At 40.7% G+C, this 23,465-nt stretch overlaps 2 protein-coding genes across 2 annotated transcripts in view; one reads left to right on the top strand and one right to left on the bottom strand.

The window, feature by feature from the left end:
• Nucleotides 1-1,339, bottom strand: part of mettl14 (methyltransferase 14, N6-adenosine-methyltransferase non-catalytic subunit) — a 14,387-nt gene extending 13,048 nt beyond the window's left edge. The window contains exon 1 of the mRNA XM_077570668.1: nucleotides 1,203-1,339. The gene's annotated coding sequence lies outside the window, so the exon portion shown is untranslated. The remainder of the gene's footprint in view (nucleotides 1-1,202) is intronic.
• Nucleotides 1,234-23,465, top strand: prss12 (serine protease 12). The gene is made up of 13 exons (XM_077570664.1): nucleotides 1,234-1,645; nucleotides 3,108-3,246; nucleotides 4,277-4,449; nucleotides 4,526-4,676; nucleotides 4,788-4,966; nucleotides 6,203-6,344; nucleotides 6,427-6,647; nucleotides 10,266-10,407; nucleotides 12,705-12,910; nucleotides 13,483-13,561; nucleotides 14,518-14,640; nucleotides 20,376-20,671; nucleotides 22,421-23,465. Exons 1-13 carry the CDS (start codon nucleotides 1,234-1,236, stop codon nucleotides 22,750-22,752), a joined length of 2,595 nt encoding a protein of 864 aa, XP_077426790.1. The 3' UTR covers nucleotides 22,753-23,465.

Raw genomic sequence — 23,465 nt, 5'->3', positions numbered from 1 at the left:
GGTTTGCGCACTTTAACAACGTAGTAATGTTAATAGTTAAACAAACATGCCGATTGGGTTGTCTCTTGAAAAATGATGATTTTGGAGGTACAAGGATTCCACTTGACAACAGCAATATTTGTAATTGTATTTAATTGTATGATTCATTTGTGTATACCACTAAACCAGAATGGGCAAAGCACGGGCCGGGGGCCACATGTAGTCGCCCCACGGTTTCTGACCGGCCCTCACACAGTGACCATAACGTCAAAGTAACTTAAAATGCAGTGCTTTTATTTTGAATGTTGTGCTTTTATTTTTTGTGCTCACATGTGGGCGCTAGTACAAGAAAGGTAGCAGGCAAGAGCTACGACTGCAGTGTTGCTGGCATTCAGACGTTTCCGCTATATTTAGCAACTTTTCAGAGCCCTCTGCAATTATTTTTCCAAGAAAGAGAAAAACAAAAATTACAACAGTGGTCCTAATGTTAGCAACATTTGTATACCTGCATGGTGGAGGAAATAGGGCCTGTATTAAAAATCATCACTGTATCATTCATTATACATCACCCAGTGGCATTTTTACCAACCCCAACCACTTGCCCCATTGTAAGGAAAAATGAACAGAGGGATATGGGGATCCGGACTAACTGAGCTCATCAGAATACATTTATTTGGTTACAGTTATCTGTTACATCTAACCTTGATTCCATGAGTGAAAAACATGCTGTGCAATGCAGTGTATATTAAGATAAGAAAGATAGTGGAATGGTCAACCTACATTCAATTGAATACATTACAAAGGCCATGCATGCATGTTCAAATTGATGAATATTATGTTTTGTTTTCTCTCATTTTGAATTGGATGCATGCAACAAACACACTCCAACAAACCTGGACAGGGGCAGTAAAGACTGGGAAGGTTGAGGAATGCTATAAAAAAAAATGTTTGGGACATTCCACAGGTGAACAGGTTAATTGGAAAAAGGTACCATGTTCAAAAAAGGGCTGATTAAGGCCCATCTATACTAATTAAGACTCCAATCATGAAAATTAATACTATTTTGAATTGATATTTTTCACGGGCTCCCCAAATCCCTGGCAGCACCAAAATGCACCATTTGCTTATTTACATTTCTATAGGCATCTTTATATGAGTTTGCCTGCTTTTTTTTTTGCCCACACGTATAGTGCTGTCATGCAGCTTCATTGATCTACTCCCACCTCACTCTCCCTCCCGTCCCACGCCAAGGCGATGCGTCTGGCTGGGAATGGGAAGCTTGGTTCTCCTCAGCTGATGATATTCCCACCGTGTGCGAACCTTCGGGATCCAAGCACCAGATCCGTCAGCATGACGGCGCTCTTCCTCGCCCTCACGGCTGCGCTCCTGTGGCCGAGCGGCGGCCACTCGTCATTTATTCAGCCGTTCGGTGACTGCGCCGACAGCCGTGGCTCCGGCGCCTCGTACCGGGGCGCGATCGACGTCACCGAGTCCGGCGCACGGTGTATGAACTGGAGCGAGGTGAGCGGCTTCACGGAGCGTCACCCGGGCAAAGGCGTCGGGGAGCACAATCAGTGCCGGAACCCTGACGGCAGAATCCGAGCATGGTGCTTTTTCCGGAACCAGAGAGGCAGAGTAGACTGGGGCTATTGCGACTGTAAACAAGGTAAACAGTCACGCACGCAGCAGGCCTGGAAACACATCACTTGCAAAACAGCGTAGTATCTTCATTAAAATTTATTAGCTTTTATGCAGTGTCCTAATGCAATCACTATTATGTTTTCAAAGTCGTTTGACATGCTGGGCAATAAAAATAGGGCTTTGGCATGCACTTTGCAATCACGTTTATTGTATTATTAAACCAACCCACTTCGGAATCTCCTTATGTTGACCTACTTTGACACAATGGGTCTACACAATATAATTCAACAATATGGTTTTTAAATACAACAAAAAGTCTGCTATGGCACTAAAACGATGCCTTTACAAAAAAATAGAGCAACGCACTAGAGGTAGCTATATATTCTCACAATTGGTTCGACATATTCAATAGTGCAAGAGTACTGAATGAAGTGTGTGCTTCATTAAAAAGTGAATCTAGAAATGGCAGTAATTGAGTAAATATTGCTAAATAGTACTGATCATGTTTTATCAATTAATTTTAATCCATGCGTGCTCACCAGGTAAGCAGCAGTCAAATGTTGCTGGTTGCCGGAGTCCTTAAAAGTTATATAAATACATTTGTAGCAGTTTTGTTATTATTAAGTAAATTCACACGATCAACAAAAATATGCATCTTCTACAATGTGAATGTAAAAAGTCAAAACATATTCATCAATGACATGTTTAACAACATTCTATTCAATTGGAATATATCATCTTTCGTCCTTAAAAAGCACTTTATCTTTCTTTGTTTCTTTGAATTGAGCATCGATAAGGGGGTTAAACCCGTTGTGTAATGATGGTGTTTGATGAACTGTAGTGAAGTATGATACATAACTTTTTTGTTGCATCATCTTAAATGGGAAGTCAACCCCACAATTTTTTTTTGACAATAATATGTTATAAGCAGCCCCACTAGTCTAAATGTGGTATTTTTGGTAATATTTTGTTAGTGGAATATGAGTTAAGCAGCAAAATCCAGCCGTTTTTTTTTTTTTTTTCAATATCAGAAGGCAACCATTTTGCCACTTGCTGTCGAGTGAAAATGACATCACAGTTGCTCAGGGCTCAGGTACCAACCAATCACGGCTCAGCTTCAGAAAACAAAAGAGCTGTGATTGGTCCTTGCCTGAACCCTGAGCAATATTGATGTCACCCTCAAATGGCAGCAAGTGGCAAAATGGCCGCCCCCTGAGATGGATAAAAACGGCTGGATTTACTCATATTTCACAAATATAATATTAATCAGAGTGTCATGTTCAGACTAGTGAGGTCACCTATAACATATTGTTGTCAAGAAATGTTTAAGGTTGACTTCCACTTTAATCACGCCAAATTTAACCACACATGAAAGTAATACTGTGTGTCTGTCGTCATCTCTGATAGCTTTCCTTTGCCCATAAAGTGAGTTATTTTTCCATGGTTTTGATGATAAAACCATGGGCTCCCCTGCTCTGCTTGCCAAGGTTCAGTGCGTCTGCAAGGGGGCCGCTCCAAACTGGATGGCAGGGTGGAGGTCTACCTGGGTGGAGCGTGGGCGTCCGTGTGCAGCGTCGACTGGCGGGATGAAGACGCTGCAGTTGTGTGCAGGCAGCTGGGCAAGGGGTGAGCATGCACACGTGCATACGTTCCCATGTGTGCTCATCAGCGGTGACTCATTTGGATTAGTGTCCACCAGATTTCTTCCATTTATATGTAATACAGAGCAGGATGTTATGTTTACTGTTCTCTCTTGGTCGCATAACGTTTTCAGCCCCTAGTTTAATCAGGCTGTAATTTGTATATATTTTTTTCAAATGAAATGACCATTATAATATTTTATTGTCCCGCTATTTTTGTTTGACATAAAAAAAAAAACACTTATTTGTGCAACTCTCTCTTGCGCAGCCTACATATGGGAAGCAGGTGCACCATAAAAATTCACAATGCTACGCTGTCTTCAACTATCTGACAGATGATGAGCGCATGATTGGAAATGATGGCAAGGTTTAAGAATTTCACAAAGGCCTTGCACGCCGGTCTTCTTTTTGTCAGTGACCTTTACATTCCAAACCTCCATTCCCTGGAGGTATTCAAATACCTTTAGCGCTCCACTTATTTACCTTGTTACCACCACTCCTGCTCCTCAGTCTCTTGCTCTGATCTCAGCCTATGTGCTACTTTCCTAACCTGTACTTACATTTGCTTTCACCTCTAAATAAATCATAGAATGTGACACTTTAAGTTGTGGAACTTAAAAAAAAAAAGGCCACAAACACATTTGGTGTCATGACTTCAGGGACCGCGCTGCACACTTCCATCTGTTGACACTAAAACCCGCTCTGGCACGCACGCTTGCATTTTCATGCAAGAGGCAAAAAGGAGAGAGCACAAATGTCAGCCATATGTCTGGCAGAATGGCCGCTGATGGGCGTCACATGACCGGTTATTGGACACTGCAGGGTGCAAAAGTGCTTACGGTATATTTGCTGGGGAATGGCAGATCATGAACTTGCATGTGGCTAAAGGGCATTGCAAGCAGCTTTGCAATAGGATTTCAAGGAAACGGTTAACAAGCAGAAACGTTAACCTTAATGCAATGCTCACTTATATTCAATAGCCTGGATTTATCATTTGAGCCCCGATTCCCCTCCAGCCTCTCAGGCCGCGCTCATACGCTTCCTCTGTCTCGTCCGAGCATGGCTAAGCTCCACTGGCGGGCTGTCCACTGCCAGGGAGATGAACCTGATCTGCTTCAGTGTCCCAAAACCATGTGGAATGGAGGAGAGTGCTCTATGACTGCAGCTGTGACCTGCACTAAGCAGCACGGTAGGTCAGGTTTTGATTGATTTGATACATTTCTTTTGACAGAAGATGTTGAGTTGTACGTTTGCGTCTTCATCAGATGCAGTGATGCTCCCTATACGGCTGGTAGGAGGCCGGTCGATGTCTGAGGGCACGGTTGAGGTGTACCACGCAGGTCAGTGGGGCTCCATATGTGATGACCAGTGGGACGATAGTGATGCAGAGGTGGTATGTCGACAGTTGGGGCTAAGGTGAAGGCACACCCTTTTAATATTGCTTGCTCCTCATCAACCAAAAGCATCCAGACAGAAAGTCTAGTATGTTTTACAATACTTCCTCCACACCTTCTTTCTTCCGTTTAGTGGTGTAGCACGGGCATGGGGCCAAGCCCATTATGGAAAGAGCTCCGGCCGTGTGTGGCTGGATGAGGTGAAATGCACAGGAAATGAACTCACTGTGGAGCAGTGTCCGAAAAGTGCTTGGGGAGAACACAACTGCCTCCATTCCGAGGATGCCGGCGTGTCTTGCAGTCCTCTGTCAGGTACGTCAAGTTTAGTGGTGGCAAGGTATCGATTCTAATATCCTCAATCAATTCAATTTCGATTTGCAAGAGTTCAGTTTAGTTCGATTCAATTAAAAAAAAAATCCCCAATTTGATTCGATTCACTTCAATTAAGTTTGATATTGATTAATTATGGAACATCAATTCTTCTTAAATATCAAGGAACATGATAAAATCATCACAAACATTAAATTCCTAATAACATTTCGCAGAGGCAGTAATTGGTTAAATGATTTAGTTTATTAAGGAAAGTAACACCTGTTATAATCACTTAAGTGTTACACAAACATTGACATCAGCAAGGATGTGATAGAAATATTTTCATAATTTTAATCTAATAATTGTAAATATAAATTAGAAAGATTCTGAATTGTCTTTAAGTGAAATAAGTCACGTCTTTCATAAATGTAATAAAATACTTAAATTCAAGTGAACTGTAAGACACAAAAAAATTGGCCTTTAAAATTCTATTTTCTTATGAATTTATATGAAAAAGTTATTTTAAAATAATCCATTCATGGTTTTATGAACCAATATAATTTTTAAAAAGGAAACTTGATTTAATATCGTTTATTCAGTTTTTTTTTTAACCCAGCCCGACTCAAGCTACCTGCATTATTATGAATTTGTGGTGCTTTTATTGGAAAAAAAGAGGGCGACACCAACTCTTTAGCTATTTCTAATGCTAAGCATTTACACTTTATTAGTCAAGTCAAGTTTATTTATATAGCACTTAATCACACAAGAGTCTCAAAGGGCTTCACATGCCCACAGTTGACAAATATCAACGACATCCCCTAATCGAACCACAAGAGGGGAAGGAAAAATGAGAAAAAAAAAACATTAGGCAAAAAAAGAGAAACCTTGAGAAGGGACCGTAAATGTGGTAATCCCCCTTCCAGGATGATCAGGCTGCAATGGATGCCGAATGGGCAAAAATTTACATAGTTTGTGATACTAAACATTATTAACTAGAATAGTGCGAAAGTCCATTGAAGAAATTGAAGCACAGCAAGAAGACGTCAGGAAAGTGGGTCCTCATCCAAATCCAGTCCGGATGTTAGGATGTTTTAAATCTCTATTCATTCATATTATTTACGCTGATAATAAAGGATGCCAACAAATTGGAGGACGTATTATACACTTCCAAGACATAATATTTTTACCACCTTGTGTCATTTCCTTGTTGTCAATATCTGTGTTTTATCTCCACAGATGGAACTATTAGGTTAGTGGGCGGGACTGGGAGCTCTGAGGGACGCCTCGAGGTCTTCTACCATGGACAGTGGGGAACAGTGTGTGATGATGGCTGGACAGACTCAAACACTCAAGTGGTGTGCCGCCAACTCGGTTACAGGTGATATTAAATAATGCCTTGGACATATCCAGAATGTATCATTTCCTCATGCTGCATTATGATGCCTGTGCGGACCGTGCAGGTTCGGCCAAACTCTGGTCCCTGAAGGATTGGACATCACGCCGGTCCCTCGCTTCGGGGTTGCGTCTGGTCCTATTCTTTTGGATGACGTGAGCTGCACAGGCAAAGAGCCCAGCCTGTTGCTGTGCAAGCGGGAGGAGTGGCTCCGTCATGACTGCACACACCATGAAGATGTCAACATCGCATGCAACGCAGAACGCCTTGGGGACGGACTTCCGACTAGTAAGATCTTATCTGACAGTGACATGTCAGATAGAAGGTTGCATACTGAAAATATGCAATATGTCATACATGCGCACAGGGTCACTTCATCTGCTGTACTGTCAGTTTTGTTGGTCATTTTGTTGTTTAGTAAAGTATTATATGGAGTTAGCTATGGGAAGTTGAGCTACAGCCATGCAGACCTCAACTATCTTATTTTGCTCAGTCCAACACTAGCATCAATACAAGTGCTCAATAACTGAGAAAGATTCTACCGTCACTTTAAAGATTTTCATTCATCCATCCACCTATTTTCCGTGACAAGTTGTGAGCTAGAGCCTTTACAGGCGCACCTGATTCATATAATCAGCTCATCAGCATGACTGATAACGAAACTGATCTTTAGTATTAGGTGTGTTGGTAGGCGGAAACATCTCAAACCTGCAGGACTCTGGACCTCGAGGACCGGAATTTGTGAACCCTGGAGTGTTAGTATTATATTAAGGTCACACCAAATGCAGAACAGACTTTTATATGAACAATCAGACAAAATTCTCATGATAACACATTTGGTACTGTATGTACATTTGTGTGTCATAAAATTAGAATGAACAATTTAAACCACTGATGATCATTTTCATTACAGTGTAAAATTATTTTAAAATCCTGAAACCTTCTAACTGCTGACTCTTCTGATCCTCTTTCAATGTGGTTTTAATACATACTAAATGGTTTGTGGTTTCAATAAATACTAAACACTGTCAAGGGTCACTATCGGGTCCCTGGTAATTTTAGATGACCAACCACGACTTCTATTTTCATCCTCATACGTGTTATGATGATTTATTGATGTAGTTATGGTGCTTTTATTCTTAGTGGTTAATACATTCACTATTGAGCCTGAACCTGATGTGTATAGCACACATATTCCAGAGCAGCCAGGCATAAGGAATAAAAGTCTTCATTTATACCAATTTCCTCTGTCTACTATGTAATAGAGAGCTTGTAAGATCTCTGTCAAACTCAACCTGCACTCATTTAAAATCTCATTTGAGAAAATCCTAAATCCCTCAAGTGGTGGATGGTGATGTCATGCCAGATTTTTACAGGGAAGTCTCCTGATTAGCCTGCCCTACGGTAACAACTGGATGGATTGTAAATGTACCTGCTGGCCTAAATGTAAGACCCTTGCTTGTGACCAAGCAAAAAATTTTTTTTTAGGTTATTTAAATTAACCCCAAAAAAGTGGGGTTAAAGGAATCACCCACAATATAACCCAAAAATCGGGTTGCTTTGTGGGTTATTAATGTAATTCTCCCAACTTTTGGGGTGAAATAATTCAAAAGGTTGGCTCGGTTCATTTTCCCCCCAATTCAATTTGGTTATTCAATTTACCCCAAAAAATTGGGTCAAATAAATAACCTTAAAAAAAGACAGAATAAATAAATAAATAAAGCGACTTGGTTGCTTTGTTGGTTATTATTAAATTTTACCCAATGTTTTGGATTAAATAACTCAAAAAGTTGGGTCGGGTTATTAAAACACAGTACAGTAACCCAAAATATATATATTTTTAAATTATTATTTTAATTTCATAACTTTATTAATTTCATTTAATAACTCAAAAAGTTGGATTGGTCCAAAAAAAAGTTGGATTGACGCAATTTTTTAAAAAATATATATATTTTTTATTCCAACCGTTTTTGCAAAAGGCCTCACAGTGTCACTCTTGGAAAAAAGTAGGAGGAAGGGTCTGGAACGTGAGCACCATAAATCCAGTTTACTGTATATCAATGGCCTCTGGTATTAAAGCAAAATAGTTTTCATGGGTTCAGTTCTGTTGCTTCCGCTATTGTTGAATGTAACATACAGCAAACTATACGATAAGTCTGTTGAACATCACAGCAAAGAACACATGAGAGACTTTTCTTTGGTGAGAGATCACACAGTGGAGACAGAAATAGCTGTTTCACATGCTGCGGGTTTATTGATACAGCTTAGGTAGCTTTGGCAAGAGCCTGAGGAACATTCTCGGCCGCTAAAGAATTATGTCATTACTGCAAAGCATTTGTGAGTTTCCTTGTGTGGATTTGTGAGTGTTTATCTGTGGAACCTCCCCCCATTGAAGTTTGGCTTGTGTTGATTTTGGAAAGGACAGACAATGTAGATAAAACAGGCATGGCTTTCAACTTGCCCTGTGTGGTTTTTGTTTTTCTTTTGTCAGAGAGCATCACGCTAAGGTCATGATGGTAGTGCATAGATGTGGTAAGAATTAGGACAAAGGTAACAAACCTTCCACTACCACCGTCATAAACGTTTACTTGGCGAGAAGCCTGAGTTGGTAAATGGGCTTACCCACTATGTCAGGGTTCACCAATTCCGGTTCGCGAGGTCCAGAGTCCTGCAGGTTTTAGATGAACCCTGCACTATGTGTTAAATTATCTCAGACAAGCAATCAGGAAAGAAAAACAAGTGGAACGAATGCATGTGGAAACAGGCGGATCACTCGTGCCATGTATCACGCAGATGCTCGTAATTGAATGATTCTTAGCGTTTGTAATACTGTAACAATGTAAGCAGTTTTTTCTTCAATTGTAAAATGTTCAAACTTTTTATTTTAGCAAAAGTATACTAGTAAGTAGTGTCCTCATAGTAGGTGTTAAATAAAAAATATAATAAAAATAAAATAAAATTTGAAGTTGTTTAGGTGTGAGCTATTATTCCACTGTTTTTGCTACAATATCTTACTGTATAGTCTCAAAGTTAAAATGTTGGTATTGTGACGATATTAATGGAGGCTCTTTCTTTAGATTAGGCTGTTTGGGAACAAGTAGCTACCGCTTACCTTACCTGGTCGCAAGGCTCGGACGCTGGTTGTCATGGTAACAACAGCCAACTGGTCCCACAGAATGACTTGTTTTGCTCTTTTCTCAATCTACCTTTTGGATCGTTGCAGCCAGGTCAACGATTTTTTCAAAACTCAAGTTTATGACATGTAAAAACATGTGACAGCATTGGGTTTGGCTGACGTGATGAGAGCAGGCTTTCCCAGATGTCGAAAACACGGAAGGAGCAGAAACATTTCCGTGGAAAGAGACTTGAGTAAACACAAGAAACAACAATAAAAAAATGAAAAAAAAAAAAAAAAACACAAGAGATGATACATTTGATGATATTTGAGGACAATGATGTGGGTGTAAACCTGCAATCCTAACACAGACGTCCTGGAGTAACAAGCATGTTTTGACAGACAATTTTTTCAAAAAAAGAAAAAAAAAACACACATACGTTTAAGTGGGGTGATCTGCAGGATAGCAGGAAATACAGGTGTTGCACTGTTTCCTTTGTTGCAAACATGAGTGTACATGCCCTTATGTGTGTGTTTTTTTCTAGACTTGTGTTCTCTCAGAAGCATAGATAATAAACTAAATAGGGATTCAATCACTGCCAGGACAGTGTCTAAGTATGGCCAGTCTAAATTATGTGTATGTGTGACCTCATTCAACCCTTTGGGCTCTGATGTTGAGGATGTTAGAAATAGAGTTATTAGGAGTTGGCGCTCGTGGCTCATGGATGCAGTGGGGGATCCCGACAAAGACAGTAACGGCAGTGTTTCATGTGTGTCTTTGTGTTATCCAGGTGTCCCAGTAAGGCTCGTGGGAGGAGAAAGCCCGAGAGAAGGGCGGGTGGAGATCTATCTGTCTGGTCAGTGGGGGACGGTGTGTGATGACGGATGGACTGATCGGGATGCTGAAGTTGTGTGTCGACAGATGGGATACAGGTATGTGAACAGATGTAGGTGGCTAAAGATGTAGAGGTTTTGTAGTTACTAGTAATAAATGCTAAATGGAGTGCACTTTTATAGTGCTTAAGCTACACCATACTGTGCCCAAAGCGTCACTTTGACCCATTCGCACGCACATTCTTACATCTGCTGTTTCGCCATGTCCGCTGGCGGCAAATTATGGTTTATTGTCTTGCCCGAGGACACTTGGACAGCGGACAGTTGGAGCTTTGGTCACTGGATGAGCCACACCATAGCATAGCTAATTTGTATGCTAAAGCAATTAGCTTATCATCAAAATAGTTCAAGACAAGTGAGCAAAAGTAATGGAACATGTGACTGATCATATTTCTAGTTGCTCAGCTGCTGCTTTTTAGATTGATTGCTTTAACGTTGCATGGCGCTTGCTTCTGGCTTTGGGTTTCACCCGTGAAAACTGCATTTGCTGTTAGGCAAAAATGAAGACCAGAGAGCTAATACTTTTGGAGAGGACTGTACGTAATGTTTCACATTTTGACGAGGGTCCATCAAAACTGATCATCGCAGTCATAATTTCTGATACTGCTCTTCTATTTGAGCTAATGGTACGTAAAGTTGTGGCCTTCTAAGATTCTACTGTAAAGTCAAAGGAAACTCTTCTGTGAGCTCTTGCACAGCAATGTGATCACTCTGTATGTATGTTACTATGCTCACGCTTAAATGAATCCAGATCATCATCTCTGCTTGCAGAATCCATCATCACGTCTTGGACTTGGCATCTGTCTCACTCACATCCCGTCTTTTTCCTTTGCTTTTCATCTCTTCATGTCACACAGTATCTGTTTCCACTTAATAACTCATCACGCTCAAACTGAGCTTTTTGTTAAACAACAATGGCTAATGTCAACTGTTGATACGTTATGAATGTCTTATCCAATAGTTTTACTGTCATTTCTTCACTTTTAAATGGCTTAGCTGTTCATCATTTTTGAAAACCAAAATAAACAACCTCTTAGGGGAGCAGATTGTGCTAAGTGACGGGCTATCTCATCCACTCTGTGTCCTATTATCACATCCCTCTGAGAGACTGTCCCCTTTTCCATAACAAGTAATTGGGAGGGAATGTTGTCATACGGACACAAAGCCGTCTTCGCTCCCCGGCAACACATGGCTTGCCGCTTTCTTCCACACGTGTGTGTAGGTTGAAAGCCACATCTGGAGAGCATAAGCATGAGAGCGCAGTGGAGCGTGCTGGAGACAGAAAAGGCCAAGCAAGGATCATCATTCTGTCTGAAGCAGGGTGTGGTGAAAGGTCGTTAAATACACAACACTTCCCCTGTGGCTAGACGGTTCTCTTGGGGAGATAAAGCAAAAATGTATACAATTTATATACAGCCTCATCTTTGACCCAAATTGACCCAGATGACACATACTGGGATTATTCTGCCGCACTGAGTCATAGTGATACACAGAGGAGCCTTTGCATCGTATTTTTACACATAAACTGAGATTTCAATATGCTTGTATATAAACATTAAATTATTTTTTTAAATGGCAGAAATAGTGCCATTTTTTTGTACAATTATGTCCATGTGTAAGTAATTCATGCCACGGTGCGGAGTTGACTCTGTCACGAGTGCGGAGTGGAGGACCCAAATGCAGGGAGGCAGGAGAACCACGGCAGGAGAACCACGGCAGGAATGCAGGTTATACTGAACATAGTTTATTTTACAAAAACATTAACAGGGTTACTGGTTAGCTTTAAATAAACAAAGATCTGAAAAGATATGAAAAGATCTGAAAAGATCCAAAATCAAGTAACACCCAGAATACCAGAGATGACAGCGACAATGATCCCACAAGGACTGACCAAAATCAGGGAGCTAAATACACACACACTAACGAGACAACAAGACACACCTGGGGCAAGACACAAGTGGCTGAGGGCACGGATTGGTCGACACGAGGAAGGGCAGGACCACACTCAAAACCAATGGAGACACACAACCAAAATCAGAACCCAAACATGACAATTCATACATTTTAAGGTAGTGCTCCTTTTTTCATTCTTTAGTGAATTTACTTACTTCTTATAGTACAATCAATTGTGACTTCTCGATCAGTCCACACAAATAAAATGACTTTCTAATTTTCTTTCGTCGGTCGAGGAAGGGAGTGTGCACTCCGGCAGAGGGTGGTTGGGCAAGAAAATCCCTGCAGCCCGCCAGGCCTATAAAGTACTAGGGGAAACTTGCGCTGCTGATAAATGATAATAATGCAGAAAACACGCTCAACTTGTAATTTGTCCTCTCCAGCGGGCTGGCCAAGGCCCGTGTGATGGCGTATTTCGGCGAGGGCACGGGACCCATCCACGTGGACAACGTGAAGTGCAGCGGCGACGAGCGCGCCATCGCCGACTGCATCAAGCAGGCGACCGGCACGCACAACTGTCGTCATAGCGAGGACGCCGGCGTTATCTGTGACTATGGTGAACTCCAGCCTGGCCACAAAGAGGTCGAAGGTGAGTCAGTTAGTACGGTGTGTTGTGTTGATCTTTTCTTGATGCTTTTTGATAGCAATTTGAGCACTCTTCGATTCATCGGTTGCATGTGAACTGAGTCTGCACAGCACTGTACTGAGAAACTAATGAGCCAAGATAAATCACGGTGATATTTTTAGCATGCCCCCTCTCAGTGTGTGTAAATATGACCAGATGGTGAAATGGACCTTTTCTATGTTACTGCTTCACCCTGTCTATCACACATGGGGACAGACTCATATTCCTGTTTGTTTCCTGCACATTACACTACCTGTGGACACTTGCATATCCTGTAGTAAGTCAACACCCTCTGGGGGATGTTTTGTCTCTGAAAAAGGACCTAACATCTGTATGTACAGTAAGTGATCATTTTCCTTGTATCGCCCAAACCACCGTTCGTCATAAAAAAAAGATGAATTTCAAGTCTTAAAAAAGAAAAATGTTTAATAAAAGCAACATCCGAGCCTGAATTTATGGTTTAGCAATCACCGTCCGCCGTGCCAGACTTTCTCACACATGCTGATAGATTAACATCTCTCTTCTGTCTCAATCAGCTCCTGTCAATCAGATTTGCGGGCTGCGGCTCATACATACTCGGCAGCGTCGAATTATTGGAGGAGAGAACTCTCTGAGGTGAGGCCACAGTGGAGATTTTAAAAAGGCACATAGATCAAGATATGGGTTATGGATCACCTTTTTCCGGTCAAAATAATACAATTGCAACTACTTCTATGAAGCGGAGCAAAATAATATAATTAAGATTTTACGTGATTTTAAGTGAGGAAGAATGCGAGCAGTAGAATCCGCTAGCTTGGTCCTAACTGAAAATACTTAGATTAAAGAATAAACTTCTAAACACTTCCTGTTTGTGTTCATGTGCAATAATTAAGTTGTGACATGTACTGTACATGATTCAAGTCACGATTATGGGTTTAGAGGGATGGAAAGATAAACTAAGAAAAAATGTTTCCATGTATCATCTCTTCTTATACTTTATGTTAGGGGTAGAGAATCCTGGTCCTCGAGAGCCACTGTCCTACCTGTCTTCCATGTCTCCCTCCACCGACACTGATTTGATGAACGGGATCGTTATCAGGGTTCTACAGAGCGTGCTGATGAGCGAATAATATGAGTCAGCTGTGTTGGAGGAGGGAGACATGGAAAACAGGCGGGACAGCAGCTCTCAAGGACCCGGGTTCCCTACCCCTGCTTTATGTAAATGGGGGGAACATGAAAGCCAGTTAGTTTTAGTTTTGAGAGGATTATGAATTGATGATTACTGTAAATGACCTTTGGAATTTACGATTCCCTCTACTTCCTCATACTCACCAGGTTTATTTTGCAGCTCTAAACCTGACCTAACGTTTTGGCAATTTAAGTTTTGCTTTGATTACCTTGGATGTGTATCTCCAACCTTGAGTCCAACCATACCACTTAAGACTAAGGCAACAGCGCCTCTACTGGTTGCATCCAAACAGTGCACGTCATTTCAAATCAAGTTGTTCCTTATCAATTTCACTCAATTGACTGATGTGAACATTTGCAGTCACTCTATGTACGTTGTTGGTGTGCTTACAATTGTGTCTTAGGAGCGGCTGGCCGTGGCAGGCTGCAATACGTTTGCGGGGGTCCCGGGGCGACGGGAGGCTGGTGTGCGGAGCGACTCTGATTGACACCTGCTGGGTCCTCACATCAGCACACTGCTTCAAGAAGTAAGAGCACACACCAGATTTATTAATTTATGCACATATTGGGGAATGCAGCCACCAGCAAAGGTGACACAGTAGGAGTCTCTGATGGTGCCAGTGTGAATCGTTGTCTGGTTCTATTTGTGCCCTGTGATTGACTGGTGCCCATTCTCGGTTCTAGTCTGCATTTTGCCCAATGTCCGCTAGGTTCAGTTCACTGTGACCTGAACAGGAAAAGTGGTATATTAAGTCAATTTTGCAGAATTTGTCCCCTTTAAACAGTAAAAGTGGTGACTCGGTGGTAAGGGACAGGCAGTGCAGTTTTTCTTAGTAATTTTCTGTGTATTTAAGTATATATTATTCAGAGCAGTGATCCAGTTGTGAAAGTTTTTGTCGTCTCATAATTCTCTTATTCCAATTCATTGCAGGAAAGACGAGTGCAATGGAAATGTAAGCATGAGCAAACATTCAAATTTTGTGTTTAACTGGGAAGTTTGAAATCACAAATGATTTGTTTTATTTGTGCAATTTGTCACATTGCAGTCAGGAGATAAAATGGAATTAAAAAAAAAGTATTTTATAGAGTTCATAGAGAGTTCTGCAGCTTTCTTGGTAAACAGTCTACCGAAGGGATTTACAGTATGATTTTCCACATAAACACTGAGTAGTGGAAGTTTGGCTTAAACATGAATTTTCCTCAAACTGTGTATTCTGTGAGAATGCTTAATAATACATTTCCTGTAACTGACCACAGGACTTTTTTTTAATGTCCAAATGTGAATCAAGATAGACGTAGACTTGGAAGTCCCACAGTGAAGTGATCAGCTGTGGTTTGGTGCTCACCGTAACAGAGACGTATAGCTAATCCAAAAACTTCATCTGGTGCACTAATGCACACAGCAGAGAAGCCAGCAGGAAGGAAAAGTGGTGGATTGTGACTGAAGGATACATAAAACCTGCATTTAATAATATACTCCAACCTGACTTCATTATAGACCCCACACCAATAACTCCTAACTTTTCCACAATAAGGAGAGGAAGAAGTAACTCAGTCAGTATTTTTCTTCTCTTTACCTTTTCATGAACCATTCACACAGTCTTTTTACTACTAGAGGTGAAAAAAACAAAACAAAACAGAGTATTAACAGTTCCGAAATACATTACGACATGTGAATCAAAGTACAGACGCTCCCCAACTTACGAACGAGTTACGTTCCGAGCGATCGTTCGTAAGGTGAATTTGTTCGTAAGTTGCTTCAGTGCTATATTTTGTATTATAATTTATGTTTAAAGAGAATACGTACAGTACTGTACTACGTATGTTAGAGAGAGAGAGCGAGACACACACAGTATGTACATGTACGTAATAAGATAAATAAAATGAAGTTTAACTTACTTTTGGAAGATGTACTCGATGCTTAAGGATTTGATGGAGGAGGAGGAGGAGGAAGAGGAGGATTTTATATCATGAGAGGTTCTTCGTCGTAGCTGGAATGGGCTTCAAAAGTTACTTCCTCCTCCGTAACTTCAATGTAGGAAGAAGATGAGGGTTGATGAGTATCTTCCTTGGAGGATTTACTAGAAACTGGCCGAAAGAAGCAATCTAACGACGATTGCACAGTTTTCTTCTTTTTTCATCATAAATGATGCGGTAGCACTGTATGGCATCATTCAATTGATTTGCAACCTTTGTGCAACGTTCAATATTTGGGTCTTGCTGCTCGAAGAGTGCGATGGCTTTATCTATGAGCGACAGGCGTTTCTTCTTCTTCCTCCTCCTTGGCACGTTGCTGAGCCTCCAATGCTGGGTGAGCTCTCACAGCGCCAAGCGTCGGTATTAGCGGCGGAAAGAAGCACTACAGTACTCGGAAAAAGGTGCACAATACAAAATCTAACTTACAGCATCTCTTTCCGAACATTTTTTGACATGCGCGCAGACATGTTCGTAACTCGAATGTTCGTAAGTAGGGGAGCGTCTGTATTGCAACACCCGCACCTTACAACAGAAAGTGAAAGTGAAAGTGAAGAAAACATGGAGTTGGTCTATATAAGACCATGGACATGTACGTACGTGTGCTTGACGTAAAAACTGGCACATCTTCATTTTTATGCCAGGGCAAATCAAGTTTAACCTGTTTGTGAATTTGGCAGAACGTGTTGCGCCTTGCGAGGTGTTCTGGCAGATTGGTGGTGTTTTGTTTTATTATTACACGCCCCCGGCGCACCTGACAATTTGGTGAAAGGAAGTAAACTAGAATTTAGACCAGCTAAAAGCAGGTCAAAGTCAAACACAGAAGCACAATCTCAATCAATCAATACACAGCAAAATCGCCAGTGTTAGATTAACACTGAGTGTTAAATCTAACATTAGAAAAGTGTTTATATGTACCACACCAATGACTGTAAATCTGACACTTTTCAAAGTGTTACTTTTTTCACACTTAACCAGTGTTACTCCAACACTTTGTGGTGTTAAAACTACATGACACTACACTGGTAAACACTGAGTAGTGTTGAAAGTACTCTATACTAGTGTCAGTTTTAAACATTGAATTCTGCCAAACTAAACTTAATTGGTATTTGAACACTTATGAGTGTATTGCAATAGTGTCAGTGTTAAAAATGAACTCAAACTACACTTTACTCTGGTAAATGGTATTTATATAGCACTTTTCCTGCTTAAGCGGCCCAGGTTACACCCAACATCCACCCTAACATTCAAGGACATTTACTCTGACATTGTAACTTTTTATCCTAATGCTACGTTCAGACCGAACCGAAAATATTGCGACGCTACGCTAGTCTTGCGCGTGTTTTGTTTTGCGGGGTTTTTAATGAAATTTGTTTCGCTCCGCATTGGAAGAGGAGGGATTTCCGCTTCGGTAGGTGGTGCTAACTTTAGTGTAGCATTGCTAGCTTGCTTCACACTCCGACAATTAAACAAACAAATCTACCAGATAAGCCAACCTCAACGCTTCTTCCTCCAAGCAATCTTGTTTTTGGTCCGGTCCCGGTACACGTAGCTCGCCGTGTCGTACAGCTCCGGGTGCCTGCAAACCGCGTCGATCAAGCTATCCTCCATTGCTACGCTACACGTTCTGCAACCGCTTCCTGTGTTTTGTCTGTGACCTATTTGGTGACGTACACTGTATTGACACCAATTGGCTGTCGCTGACGCAATGGCGCCAAAAGTTCAATTCAGCCAACGTCGCAGAAATGGGCAAAGTAGCGAAATGCTTACCGGAAACGTCCCAAACGCGCCGCCCGGCACGCAATTTGTCATGTCATGTATTACACCACGATTGGTGGTTTGTGCGGCTCTGAAAAGATGACCTGATATCATTTGGCAGCAAGCAGATGATCTCTATTTATATTTTGTGACTGTACAGCTCAGGGCCTGCCAACTGTAACAAAACTCCAGACCATTTTAAACATGGAAAGGTAACTTGGGCATCATGATTACTTGAAAGTTAATATCTACTGTACACCTGACACCAAACACATTAACAGATGGAGGGAGTGTGTGTTTATAAATGTATAAGTATTTAGCTGGTAGACGTTCCTCCTTTTCTGTTGGTCTCAAGATAACCAACTCTTTGTCTCCTCAAACACGTTTTCAGATACGTCAACAAGTGGCTATAAAAACACTTGATCATCTGCATTTGTTTGAATCATAACCGCACTGACAGGATGACGGATGACTGTTATGATTCTCAAACCTTTTGTGCATGCCTTTTTTGTGTGTTTGTGTTTATGTCTCAGTGGCAAGTTGGTCAACAGAGCTCCATTGAAGATGAGTGTTAATGTTAGATGAACGGGCAAGAATAATGTTAAGAATTTAATAAAGAAGTATCTGTAAGCTCTACTTCATTTTGTACATCTGTACTGTCATCTAATAAGATCCAATTTGAAATGAAATTGTGTGTGTGTGTGTGTGTGTTTGTTTGTGTGAGAGAGAGAGAGAGAGAGAGAGTGTGTTTGTGGTCTTGTTTTCGTTACATGGTTGGGCCAATATATCGGGATTTCACAGAGTTGTGGGGCCCACCCGTCCATGTGAGGCCATTTTGCTGGGCCCCACAAGTTTAGACCTCTTTTTGGGGGTCCAGACTTTAGGTTTGAATTGGCTTATGGTTGAGGTTAGGGTAAGGAATAGGGGTAGGCAATCATTTTTGATGGTTGGAGTTAGGAGGAGTCACTAGGAAATGCATTATGTCAACGAGATGGCCCCACAAAGATAGTAAAACAAACCTGTGTGCTTGTGTGTGTGTGTGCGTGCGCTAGCTCTTGATTACACACCGGTAACATTCTTATTCAGAGCACATTCACATCTCATTATTGCTCATAAAATGCATTTCAAATTTTGATTAATTGGATGTTGATGACTTTTTTTTCCTCTCACAGTTTTGATGGAACTGTCATTTGGCAACGTCTCCACTAGATAGAGCAACTGCTCTGCGCACTAAAAATTTGTCTTGTGTGATATGTAAAAATATTTTCATGTGACAGTACTTTATTTTTATGAATGGGGTTGTAATTTGCAGTGTTATAAAATTGCATCATAGCGTATAAGTGCATTTGAATAAATTATAATATTGTGGAAAACTTAATTCATTTCATCAGTTCAATTCAAAAAGTGATATAGGGTACTTTGAATTATGTTTATTCACTACAAGTGTGAAATGCAGTATTCCACAATTTTTTTGGTTTTATATAATTTGGGCCATTATATATTAAAGATAACAAAAAACCCAAATTCACCATTTTAAGAAATTTAAATATTACCTAAAAAAACATTAAAACAATATATAGAGAGATTTCATGGTAATATTATGTTGTTATACTATTTTATTATAAACTATTTTAGTTTTAAACAAAATATATAATATTTGGTAGAGAAGAAACATGTACCATGTTAAGTTTAAATAAATAAATAAATAAATGTAACCTTCTGTTCTTAATTGTTTTTAGTAAGTCACAGTGTCCCATCACTGGTGAGCTATTTTTAGAGCAGAGTCGCCGCTCATGTTGTCCTTGTGGCTAACTAGCACCCGATGGCACCATTATTTTTACATTAGGACAATGCACAGTCATCAGAGCAAAAAGGCATCTTCATTTGCAGCATCTCCCTTGCTCCTTTCTCCCTCCTCCTCCGTTACACGCAGAGAAGGAGAAAAAAAAGTTGATTGAGGCAATTAAATTTAAAAAGGAGGACTTATCTCTGCAAGCAGCCAAACATATTGTGCTCTGCTTAGATGTTCCCTCAAAATTACCGTTGACAACCAGTATTCGCGGTCATTGAATTTGAAACATGAACTTTTTAAAATCACGCTGAACTGGTAATCAGCCCATGGCTAATTAATAAGATGCAAGTGCACCTATGGATATTTCAATCTTCTTATGTTGTAAAATACACTTCCCAAAAAGTCTGTCTTTACAAAGAAATGTTCAATTTGGACATTTTCGGTGATATTAATGTAACAATATGTTTATGTTTTCATATACAGTATATTATTGTTTGCAGTGCAGAAGAAGTGCAATCCATCTAAACTTTTTAAGTACTTTATTTATATCATTTATGTTAATGAGGAATCTTCAATATATTACCAAGAGCTCTCATTATCCTGCAGTGTAATTCTACACTCACAATAATACACGTTCTGTATTTTAAAAGAAAACTTTAACAAGGCACTTGGGAATTAGTAGCTTAGTTAAACTCATTCCTTTAGTGTGTCTTATCCCTCTTTTTTTTTTGCACACAGGTATGGAAACAGCACCAAGCAGTACAAAGTGAGAGTGGGTGACTATCACTCTCTTGTCCCTGAGGAGTACGAGGAGGAGTACGCTGTCGATCAGATTGTTCCGCATCCGAGTTACCGCTCCCACAGCAACGATTACGACCTGGCCTTGGTTAGGCTGTCGCCGGGGGCCTTGGGCCACACGCCGGCAGAGTGCGTGTCATTCAGCCGCCACGTCCTTCCCGCCTGTCTGCCCCTGAGGAAGGAGAGAGCGCTCAAACAAGCCAGCAACTGTCACATCACCGGCTGGGGTGATACAGGTGAGCGTGCGTGTGCGGGTAGGGGTGAAGGCAGAGTGGCTCTTAGCTGCAAAACAAGCTGACAGCGTGATGTCCTCGTGAAGTGGGGATGCTTCATGCGCCTTGAAGAGGATGATACCCAAAACCAATTTGTGTCTCGCTCTGTTGTTGAACAAAGATCCCTGCAAGTATTGTGAGCTCGCATCACCACTCAGGTCGCTATTTACACATTCAAAAAGGTGTACCTGTGAATACTTTAATGTCATTTGCTACACATCTTTTATGAGTACGACACAAGGTGTCTACTGAGTGTCTTTTGTGTTATGAAATCCATGACTGCTTGACTCATACGTAAGTGTGTATGGGGGGGGGGGGGGGGGGGGGGTTGTTTTACGATTTTACTTGAGTGGTGACAACACTGACTATTTAAAGTGTCGAATGTACTGAGGTGTGGCGGCTGTTTGACTTAACAAGATCACACGCACACACTCACACACACACACACACACACACACACACACACACGCTTGCGCGTTTTACACATACGTAGCAGCCCAGGACTTTATTACTGTAACAACCAAGTCATGGAAAAAGACACGGAACTATGTCGAAATTTTTGTTGCTGTTGCTGACTGTTCTATTTATTTAACATACTGAGAAGGCTCCCGCAAAGAACCTTATCAAATTATCAATAATGTCCGAGTTCAAGTTTGTTTTGGTTCAGTGGTCAAATTGGTGCGTGTTTCTTTTCTGTCCAGCGAGGTTTTCTACTGAAAACTGTCATAGATTGTTCATCGTTGTATGTTATTGTTTTTAATCATGTTTTTCATAATAGCACCTGTCTTGTCAAAACAATAATCCTATAACTATACAATAATAGATGATGACATCATGCAAACTTCACACAGGAAGGCCTAAAGTGAGATTCAAACACAGAACCTCTGGACTGTGATGCAAAATTTACCAACCACTATTTCATTGTTCAAGTGTCATGGCAACGATCCAATATTTTGACATGCTTGGCTTCAAGCTGAAAATTCATTATTATTATTATTATTTATTATTATTATTATTATTATTATTAAATGTTATTTTATTAATTCAAGCAAAATGAAAATGAAAAATCTTTTTTGTTAATTAATTTAATTATTACTATTCTTCTTCTTTTTATTATTGTATAACTAAATTTAATTTTACTAATGATCATTTTTTAAAGTCAACTAATAGTTTGTTAATAGACAAGTACGGTATGTAAATATTTTTGTTAATGGATATTTAAGTTTAAAGGATCATTTCATGCTGACCGGGTGGTAATAATATTGATTTTGACTAGGGAAATGTTCGATACCACTTTTTTTTTCACACCCGATACCAGCGCAAGTACTCAACTCTTGAGTGGTCACCAATACTGAGTACCAATACCACTAGTGCTTTTGATACATAAAATTCCCCCCAAAAAACAATAACAGATTTTTTAAATAAATAACTATATATTGCAATGTATCATTTTTGTTGCCCTTAAAATTGCATGAATGAAATTAATGACAAATTGCTATTCTTTTCATTTCTAGTTCCTGATTGTTAAATGGCCACAAGAGGGCAGCTGATACTGGTGTCAGCCGATATAATGAGTACCGATACTTTGCATTAGTCCTAAAATGTATAAGGTAGCTGAAGCTAAAAGTCAGATCAGTAGGTAGAATTGGTAGAATTTTCCAGAAAACAAATGAAGAGAAAGCATACAAATCGCACTTTTGAACTTCTCCGCAGGCCGCTCGTACTCCAAGACCCTCCAGCAGGCGCCGATCTCTCTCCTCCCCCGCCGCCAGTGCCAGCAGCATTTCCACGGAGCGTTCACCAGCCGCATGCTGTGTGCCGGCAGCGTCCAGCAAGAGAGACGCGTGGACAGTTGCCGCGGCGACAGCGGAGGGCCTCTGGTGTGCGAGCGTCCCGGAGGAGGCTGGGTGGTTTACGGGGTCACGTCGTGGGGTCACGCCTGTCGGACGCAGCAGTCGCCCGGGGTCTACACCAAAGTGTCCGCCTTCAGCTCGTGGATACGCAAGGTGATGGCGCATCGTGAGGGAAAACAAAGAAGCCGATGAACACAACTGACCTCTTTGTCCCCAAACTGACTAACGTGATTGGGCAGTTGAGTTGAATGAGGGTCATATGACCAAAAAAAAAGACAAATGCCGGCCTTTTTGCGCCAAAAAAAGCATGTTATGTCATAAGCACTTATTTATATGGGCTGCATAAGGTTCTTTAATACTCATGTCTTTGCAATATTTTTTCCAAAATGTATTTTTTTACTGTTCTGTATTTTGTCACTAATTTGCATTGTAACATTTCGTGACATGACTAATAATGTTTAACGGGACCACAGGTATTAAAGCATGTATGTGTGAAGTGATTGCATGAGTGTCTGCAGATTTGCACTCAATCGTCTGCGCTTATTGTGCTCGCTCGTTTGACTAAGCGAAACATCTCATTTCATTCTTTTGTCATTTTAAAATGGTGGTCACATTTTGCGGGTCCGTCACTCGGGCATCAAAAACTCATCAATGTTTGTCCTGCGAAGGGCCAGACGTGATTTGAAATCAAAGCACATGACAGTTTTTCTACTATTGATTTTTACGTATTGACTTCCTGTTTGCGATCATTTATTGTGCTTGGAGATTTTAAAGACAAGGGGACAATCTGATACACTTGAAAAAGACGGATGCTTCTGAATGCTGTCTTCTTATTTTAATGAATGATTTGATTTTGTATGTTTCGATGTACTGTATTGTATTGTTGATTAATAAACTGACTTTTG

The sequence above is a fragment of the Vanacampus margaritifer genome, chromosome 7, assembly GCF_051991255.1.
Source record: "Vanacampus margaritifer isolate UIUO_Vmar chromosome 7, RoL_Vmar_1.0, whole genome shotgun sequence".
NCBI classification, from domain to species: domain Eukaryota; kingdom Metazoa; phylum Chordata; class Actinopteri; order Syngnathiformes; family Syngnathidae; genus Vanacampus; species Vanacampus margaritifer.
This window is presented reverse-complemented; position numbering and strand designations above follow the sequence as displayed.

Coding starts and splice junctions, on each gene's coding strand:
- prss12 (XM_077570664.1), top strand. CDS start 1,234: ATGCGTCTGGCTGGGAATGGGAAGCTTGGTTCTCCTCAGCTGATGATA. Junction 1,646..3,107: donor CTATTGCGACTGTAAACAAG/GTAAACAGTCAC, acceptor CTGCTTGCCAAG/GTTCAGTGCGTCTGCAAGGG. Junction 10,408..12,704: donor TGTCGACAGATGGGATACAG/GTATGTGAACAG, acceptor TGTCCTCTCCAG/CGGGCTGGCCAAGGCCCGTG.